The following is a 9287-nucleotide window of genomic DNA, read 5'->3' as shown; positions in this document are numbered from 1 at the left end:
ATGAACAAGGTGTGCTTAAGTACAAAAAGCACACAACTGTGCTGGAGGACTGTCAGATTCCTCAGGGCCAGAGGACGACTCAGCCAAAGTGTGGGTTTAAAAAGCAAGGTCAGTGTATTTAATCCGGTGGTCAGTATGTGTACATAGTGTTTAAAAGTCCCACCAACACCCCAATGACCATGTCCATTCCACTGCTGTGCTGAGAATGGTCCACGACCCAAATGATATCTGGTCAGTGGTGGTCCTTACCATTGATGGATAGAGCAGAACAGGGATTATGCAGCAACAGAGGCTACAGTCCAGCGTAAACCTGCAAAGTGCACCTATGCGGAAGGTTTACCAGAAAAAAAGTGGCCATTGAGGGTCAGCATTTCACATGGTGATTATATTATCATCATCTTGTATAATAATAATAATACAGAAAATACCTTTGAAAACAAGCCAATTAATTGAGGTCCAAGCCCTCAATCAGACGTTTGGCCTTGAAAAACAGCTTTAAAAAAAAAAAAAAAAAATTGTGTTAAATTTGTCCATTCAGCTCCACTCATGTGCAAAGGAATGGTATGATGATCCTCCAGCACAGAGAGTGGCAACACCCAAACAATATCATTAAAAAATAAATCTACCATCATCAACAGTAGGTCCGGGAACTGTAGTTCTGGGTTTGGTACTCTGAACATTCATCCGCTTGTAAATCACTGTAAACAAGTCGATATCATAAGTCTGAGATTAAAAAGAGGCGATGTTGTAAACGTTCACTCCGAACCAAATGTGAACAGAACATGAAGAGGAAGAAGAAGAAGAAGAAAAAGGAGGATGAGGAGGAGAAGATGATCTGATAGGTGAACTCCACAGACATCCCTATGAGAGAGAAAATTAAAACGTAAACCGGATTCTTCCTCTGCAGCCAGAGCACGTCCCTGCGTGAGGCCTTGCGCTCCATCGGACTGGCCGTCCCGCCGGTTGGTGAAAATCCATGCGCTCTTTAGAGCTTTGCTGCTCCTCAGTTCTCAGAGTTAGTTGTGTGTAGTGTTTTCTGTGGATCCAGACACACACAAAACAGTTCATTAAAAATCATGGCTGAAAATGCCAGGCATGCACAAGCAGAAAGGTCTTAATGTTGGTCTACGACTACTTTACTGTATATGTCTAAATCATTTTTAACATTTATTTAATTGAGTGTATAAAATATGGCAGGGGTGGGCAACGGGGTGCACAGCAAAAAATGCAGAAATCCGGCCCTCCGGCACTGCTATTGCACCACCCCTGAAGTACAAGGTGCTGCCTCGGTTCACAGATACACACAGATGACCCACAACATTAACACCATCTGCCTAATATCTGCCCTTGTGCTTCTACAACCTATCTGACCATAGTAGCATGGACTCCACAAGACCTCTGAAGGCAACCTGTGGTATCTGGCACAAGTATGTTAGCAGCAGATCCTGTAAGTTGTGATGTGGGGCCTCCATCAGCATCAATAATCCTCAGGTGCCTGTGACCCTGCATACCAGACAAAATCCCACAAGACCTGCCTGATGTTTATGAGATGTTCTACCCCGGATAGTGCTTGTGATTGACCATTTTCCTGAATTCAACACCTTCATCAGCTTTACGAACTGACTGTTCACTTGCGGCCTAATATGCAGATCCCATAAGTCCCATAAGATCCCATAAGTCCCACCATTTAACCAAAAGGGCCAATCAGCTTGCTGATTACGCTGCAAGCAGAGGCTGATCGATGATATTGTGCCAAAATAAAAGTCCCTAATACAAATGAAGCAGACTGTCCACTTGCTGCCTAATATGCAGATCCCATCCCTGGACGGATGAAGCCACTGTAGACGAAGATAATCAATGTTTTTCACTTTAACTGTCTGTGGTACTAATGTTTTGGCTGATCAGTGTATGTGAGCAACCAAGGCTGCACCAACACTTCAAAACTAGAAAACCTGAAGGTGCTCTGAGTGACGAAGGTGATTTTATGTACTTACTGAGTTCACAACACAAGCTTCACCGTAAAAGCTAACTGTTAAAGTGCGAGAGGAGAATTGCAGAAGCACGTACCCTCCACGGTAGTGTGTCATCTGTTTTGCAGTCTGCTCAAGCTGGTTCTGGGTGATTTATTCTGGGAAGAAAGAAAGAAATTAGGAAGTGAAGACTGTTCACTGAAAGATAAACAGAGACTGTGCTTCTGTAAACCGCTACAAACCATATGTACACAGTTCTACATGTACAAGAATATATGTAGTAGAAGCGTTTATGGGGGGTCAAAGTAAAGCAAGCGTTCTGGGGGGGTTTACCTTGTGCTTTGGACATCTTATCGTGAAGTTCTCCTCATTGAACAAACAACCTGTGAAGATCAACACATGAATATCAGTCCACAAGATAAACAAGAGAGATTCAACTGGCAAACCTCAACAAGAAAGACCATCCAAATGTTGATAAGACTGCTCCCAAAACCCCCATCCATCTAATAAAATCTATCATAATAATTAAATAAACAATGAGTGCTAGTATTCAGCATCATGATATTCCAATGATTTAGGAGCGCCGGGGTATTAGATGGCATTGGATCAGATTACATGCTGTATAATCCACATGAAAAGGGGTTATGGACCCATGCTTTCTTAGTACTGTTAAAATAGAGTAAGCCTTAGTCCATGGGTGCTTAATCCAGCTCCAGTAGATGTACCAGCCAGCCAGAAGAGTTCAGATCCAGCCCTGAAGCCTCTGGAGGCCTTTGGCCCTGTCCCAATATACGCCCTAGCCCTAAGCCCCTTGTGTAAAAGTGCACTTTTATGAAGTTGTTGAAAGGTGGATAAAAGCAGAGCGGGCATTGAAGGCGTCTGAAAGTTCCGAGCAGGATTGACTGACTTTCCTTCACCTGTATACAACACTGACGCTGCTGAAACACCAAATACCGCATGTGCCACAACGCTGGGTTTAACAGCTGCAGCTGCTGCTAAAATAGAAGTGGTTGGTGACAGAGAATCATTTTACGGATAACAAAGGGTTAATATCACTACGACAAGTTAAATATCGAAACCATTTCAGGCTGGATAAAGAAAAAGATCCGGATTCCACACCCTGAGAGTTTGGTTTATGAGAGGAACATCACTAAATCGCTGTGGAACGTAGGTAATTGTCTTGACGAAAAGTGTGAAGTGTGAAGAAATGATGCATCCTACAGCCTTGTCTTGCACACCTAGCGAGCATGCTGAAATGAGGGGTGCAAGGGTGCAAGTGCAAGTAATGGGACAGAGCCTTTGTTACCTGGATGACGTGTGTTAGATTAAGGTTGGAGCCGAACTCGTGGTTCAGGGTGATGGATCGCCAGGAGCAGGACTGGGCAGGCATTACACTGAACACTCCCTCCCTCCCTCCCTCCCTCCCTCCCTCTACCTGTTAAGACGAATGCTTTCTGGAAACTGGGCCCTGTTTTGTTCCCAATTGGGCCAAAGTGCTGTTTCCAAAAAGGTCAAAACTGTCCAGACTGACCTGGTTTGTAACGCACTTCAGTGTTTTAAGCAGTTTTACTCAACACTATATTGTTGTGACTGCAATACTGATATACACCACGCACTCATTTTATTGGGCTCATCATACTGGACCTAATGTTGGGAAATAGGGAGGGATTCGGGCCTAATCTAGCTTTTTTAAAAAAGCTGAATCGGTCAATCAAAGTAAAACCAGGTGCAATTTCTGTCATTTGTAAATGGACAGAGAGCTACAACAAGTACATGCTGGGCCCAGCAAACGACCTGCAGCAGAAGTAGACTTACCAGCCTGGAGAGCACAAGGGAAGTGGTATTTATTGGGGCAGCCTTTAAAGAAACATCCCAAGGTGGCACCAGCTCTGTCACATCCCGAGCACACCTGCAACGATCACACGGAGAAAACCAAGAAAGCTCTTATTTGACAATGCTGTAGCTTGTAAATAATGTAGCTTACATCATCATGATAATTCAGGACATTTTCACGATATTTTGCCATGCAGACACAATTCACTGATAACAGCGGATTTTAAAAACTGCTACCCAAATACCATCACATACTTAGTACAGTCCTTTTTATTTAGAAATCGCTGCAGTCCATCCAATTACACAGAACTAATTATGGTATCTGTAATGAAACACGCAGTAGGTCAGGATTATGCTCCGGGGCTCCACCTACAGGACGAGAGGGTAATGCGATTGTATTGCTATAAATACAAATCACACTATGAGCGCCCCCTCGTGGACAGATGTACTGTACTGTATTTTTGGACGAGCTGAAAGATACCGAACTGCAATCTGAACTAGGAGTGCAACAAGTAATGGTTGTCACAAACAGATCGTGAGGATAAAACCGGTACAGAGCCATAAGGCAACACGAGTAAGTCGACTAAAATCGCTGACCAAATCAAATTGACAACTAAATAAATAGTCAAATGGTTGGTGTGACGTCAACGCGTGTGTTTCTTGAGCCGACTAGGAACAGACCTGGACGTACATGAACGCAACGTCGGCGTTTGAGTGGAGAGCAGAGTTATATTAGTGTGAGGTTTGGAAGGTCTTCATGCAAGTCAACCCAGAGACGTTACAAATGAGGAGAGCAGCGACTGGTTGAAATGTAAACGAGAGTTCTCGTAACGCTCAACAGGCCATCTGGCTGGTCGGTGATATTGTGGCTCAAGCCAGACTGTGCCAAAATAAAAGTCCCTAAAACAAATTGAGCCGTAACTCAAAATACTTTCAGACTGAAGCTAAAATTACGATCTCACATTTGTCTTCTCTTTTTTCTTTTTCGCCGATCTGAAGAATTAGGGGAAAACCAATTCAGGGAAAAGTGATTGTTTACTTTGCTACTTTGCACAGTCATGACTTTAACCCCATGGTGACATGTGTCTCAGACCCTTTGAAAGATGTGGAAAGCTCCTTACAGCACTTTACTCTTCACTTTAACCCATTCAGTCCTTAAATTATATAAAAATCAACATCCAGGATGCATCACAGGACAGTTTGTGAAGGTGTGCAGATATGACCTCATTGAGAACATGCCAGTGTGCTTTGGTAGTGGTGCTCGAGACAAAACCCAGCTCAGTTTAAGTGTATTTTTTGCTTCTAAAGGTCTGTTTCAACACACTGAACAATTCAGACACTTTAATATTTTCTATAAAACCAGTTTGGAGTCAATTTCTGGAACAAAATGCTGAAATATAACTTAGGAAAGTGTTGTTCTGAGATATTACATCTGGAATATTTACAGAAAACATCATGTGACTTTAATCACATAACTTCCGAATGAGCTGCTGAATTAATTTAACTGATTTAATTATTATAAATAATATTTACACTTAGGTCTGGGCTCTAACCGGTACATTTTTGACTTTTATTAGCAGAAAAGTTCCTTAAAACAGTGAATTTCGGAGTTTCTGACTGAGTTAGAGTAAAACTACATGATTTTACACAGATATGACTCAAGATCACGCATTACTGAATAGTGGTCATGTGAAAATGAATTGCGCTTGGACTCACGATCTCTTGCGCAAGCCTGACAGCCTCCTCCAGTCCGTAAAGCTTGCCCTTGACCAGGAAAACTCCCGCAGACCAGATACTACAGTCCTCATGTATCCAGCGCTCTCTGCAGTCGCTGCCAGACTCGCTGCCAGGGGCACCAGGCCACTGATCCGACGAGATCTGCTCCCTGAACCGTTCAGCCGGGCCTTCCACCTCACTGACCTCTAAACCATGTCCGCTGCCCTCTAGACTGTGCGGCAACTCGCTGTTATGGTTTGCTGCAATCTGGCAAGAGTCCGGCTGATATCCAGAGGGATAGTAGGGCCCGTGCAAGTCCCCCAAGCCTATAGAATTGGGCATCCTGCCGCACAGGCAGCACAGCTGACCCGCCCGAGTCCTGTCGTCCGAGGTAAGCCGTCCCAGCTGCAAATAGGAGGTTGTGGGCACGATACCGGACGCTGCAGAAGCAGCGGAAGATTGCCGGCCTTTCTTCGCCCTAGCGTCAACACCGTCATCCTCCTGGAAGTTGACGACAGTGCACGTGGACAGGTCCATTCGGATGTAAGGGGCGAAGCTGTCCCCCTTGGCCTCCTTCTTCTCCTCTTTGTTCGCTTGGTTTACGTACTTTAGCTTGATCTCCGGCTCCTCCGGGGAGAACATGGAGGTGGACGACCTGGACGGCTGCGATTTTTTCCTCCTTCTCTTGGCCGTCCCGGAGGCTGCTTTGCTGCGGGGCGACGGCTTCGCCCGCTTCTTGCCTTTGATTCCCTTTTTGGGTCCGGAGTTGCTCCTCCTCTGTCTTTTAGATGGTGTCGCTTTTTTAGATGGGCTCGAGGATGACGAAGGTGCACCGTCCTGCCGAGGTCTCAGAACGTCTGCATCCTCTGCATCTGAGGTAGACTGGAAGTTCTTAGCGACGAACGCGTCGGTTTCTGCATCGCTGTCTTGCAGAAGCGCGGGTGAGGATACCTCACTCGACTCCAAAATCTCGGCGATCTCTTGGAAACTGAGCGCGTTAGCTCGACAGGCACGTTTCGCTCGTCTGCAGCCTGTGTCACAGCTAAGATTAAGCTTCTGCCCTGGGGGTGAAAGGGTTTCCCGTTCGTGGGTTATCTTTTCCGCATGGCTGGGGGATTCCTCGCAGGTCGAGTTGGTCACCGGTACCTCGACTACGTCACTGTCGCTGGAAATGTACTCGACAGAGCAAGGGGAATTCGCCTCGGAGAAGGTACATTCAGACGATAGTGTTTCTACAGCGGTCTGCTTGCGGACTAACGAGTGCCTCTCTACCACAGACGAGTCTTCAGATATGACGCTCACAGAGCTGATGGAATGTAATGAAGGAGTTGGAGAAGCGCTGCCCGGAGGTACAAGAAAGCTCTTGCTTCTAGTCCTCGGCGACTCAGCCATATTTTCGCCACCGTAAACGGCTTTAGCGTACCGGGACTGCGAATCCAGCCCGTTCAGCGCGCTCTTCCCCGCTCTCGTGGTCCCTCTGGTTCGCATTGGCGTCCCAGAGTCCGCCTCAACGTTCTGCGAAGCGGCCGCCATCAGCCTCTCGAGTGGATTTCTGGAGGGCGGCGTAAACACTTTATCCGGTTCAACACTAGTCCGGTCATCTTCAGGGTCTATGGGTGGGCATGGCGAGGGCATTAGGGCCACAGCGGGGAGGACACTGAGCAAAGGCAAAGTGTTGGTGTTGTGTAAGGACACAGAACAATACCTGGACTCGTAACCAAACCTAGATGTGGGGTCCAGCTGGGAACCATCAGGTGCACCCTGTTTGAAAGTTCTGGAAACGTCACTTTCGGGAGCAGCCACTTTTTTTTTGCTTCTGGTCCCTGAGTTACGATCGCTCTGATCACTACGACTGGCCTTCTTCACGAGATCCAGGGCCTCCACGGAGCTCGCTCGAACTGGAATCTGTCTGCAGCCCATGGAGAGATCCAGCGCGGTGGGAAGGGGCTCTTGAAGACGCATGACGTTCAACTGGTTTAGAGGGTCCATCACTGGAAGATAAAAAATATACATATATATGAAGCTGAATGTGTCAAGACATACATAACCCACCAAATACTTTCCACTCCTCAACCAAAATGTCAACCAGCTACAAGCAAGCCATCTACATCACATCTGCAGTCTCCTTTTGAGCAGGATCTAAAAGATGCTTCCTGCCTGATCAGTCTGGTCTGTTTCCTAATAAACAATTTTGTTTACTGCCCCAAACTGACTGAGAGCCAAGCTGGCACTGGCACAAGCTGCTCCCCTACATGTGATTTAAAGTGGTTTCCAGGAGCACCCACCCTAACTCAAGCCTATGGGGGTCAAATATGAACCTGCCAACCTCGAAAAAATAGTAAAACGGCCTATAATAATTATGCAGACAAGTCTGAATGAATGCAGCTAGCTGGGTTAGCAGTTTAGCTTTAGCATTAACAAGCAAAAAGGGCCTTTTGTGGCTCCAGTGGCAGTAGCGATTTTTGGTTCGATTCAATCCACCGAACCGACTCCTTTGAACTAGCCGTTTAAACAGGCCAGGCTTCTAATGAATCGATTAAACGATTCGTTGATTCACAAGTCAAGTCAACATCAGCCTCCTCTGCTTAATTTCGCTTTTCTTCACATTAATAAATTCAGACTGTAATTAGCAAAAGCACAAAATACACTAAGAAAGACGACGGACAATCAAACAACACCAAAAGGGAATCTCAACTCGAACAGTCCGTCCCTAACATCTCCTCATCCTTTGGCATTTTATGAGGATAAATTATTAATTAATTATTAATTAATCATAATCATATTCTTGTACATTTTCAGACGTATTTTACATATAATACAAGCCTAATCACTGCGCAGTCTCTGCTAATATCATTGCCGGTTCAGTTGGACTCGGAGCTGAATCGGTTCGATTGTTTACTGATAATAAAAACGCCGGTTCAGAAGAACCGACTCGTTAGCTTAGCTTAGCTTAGCATAGTTTACCGACTTACCAGAGCAAATGTAAAAACCAGAGCCGAGCCGCCGCTTCACCCCGAGGTCGTGAACATATTACTGAAGGCACACACAGACTTCATTTAGAAAAACGAAGCGCAGAAATGATCCAGTAAAACAATAAAAACGCTGCTGGTTTATTTTATTTCACATGACTAGACAAACGGCACTTCTTTAACGTGAAGCTCGCCACCAACACACAAGCCAACATGGACGCAGCAAACGCTGGAAGCAAAATTAGGCAAAATAAAAGTTACTTTTTAAAACGTTATTAATTTCTCACGTCTCCATTTAACTGCTTTTTATAATAATAACAATAATAATAATAATAATAAAAATAAAAATAATAAGAAGAATAATAAGAATAATAAAAATAATAATAATAATAACGAACACTTTTAGTTACACTTTTAATGTTTTATTATTATTATTATTATTATTATTATTATTAATAATAATAATCAGAAAAGGTCAATAAGTAAATATTTTATCATTTTTAATATAGAAAATGGTGCCTTGGTACCTATATTTATTTTACTAATAATAATAATAATAATACAACTACTACCACTACTAATAATGGTCTAAATAAACTTAATAATAATAATAAATAATAATTTAAAAATTTAGTTGACACTTTTAATGTGATAATTTTACAATTTTACATACACTACTACTGTTACTAATTACTATTAATAATCATAATTATAATACAGAATCATAATGAGATATAACTGCTTAATAAGGTAATAAGCAAACATTTCCAATACAGAAAAGAGTACCTTGGTTCATATT

At 43.9% G+C, this 9287-nt stretch overlaps 1 protein-coding gene across 4 annotated transcripts; it reads right to left on the bottom strand.

The window, feature by feature from the left end:
* Positions 1-2067: 2067 nt before the first annotated feature.
* On the bottom strand, positions 2068-8743 carry LOC140551179 (uncharacterized). Of its 4 annotated transcripts, none has more exons than XM_072674560.1 (5): positions 8492-8743; positions 5520-7510; positions 3786-3879; positions 2304-2353; positions 2068-2128 (listed from the first exon to the last, which is right to left on the bottom strand). In XM_072674560.1, exons 2-5 carry the CDS (start codon positions 7506-7508, stop codon positions 2084-2086), a joined length of 2178 nt encoding a protein of 725 aa, XP_072530661.1. In that variant the 5' UTR covers positions 7509-7510; positions 8492-8743; the 3' UTR covers positions 2068-2083. The 4 variants fall into 4 exon arrangements, with proteins under 4 accessions (XP_072530661.1, XP_072530663.1, XP_072530664.1 ...); XM_072674562.1 differs by lacking the exon at positions 8492-8743 and adding an exon at positions 7805-8063; XM_072674563.1 differs by lacking the exon at positions 8492-8743 and having other exon boundaries at positions 5520-7129; positions 7225-7362.
* Between the last annotated feature and the right edge of the window lie 544 nt (positions 8744-9287).

This window comes from Salminus brasiliensis, chromosome 3, assembly GCF_030463535.1.
Source record: "Salminus brasiliensis chromosome 3, fSalBra1.hap2, whole genome shotgun sequence".
In the NCBI taxonomy this organism is placed as follows: Eukaryota; Metazoa; Chordata; class Actinopteri; order Characiformes; family Bryconidae; genus Salminus; species Salminus brasiliensis.
This window is presented reverse-complemented; position numbering and strand designations above follow the sequence as displayed.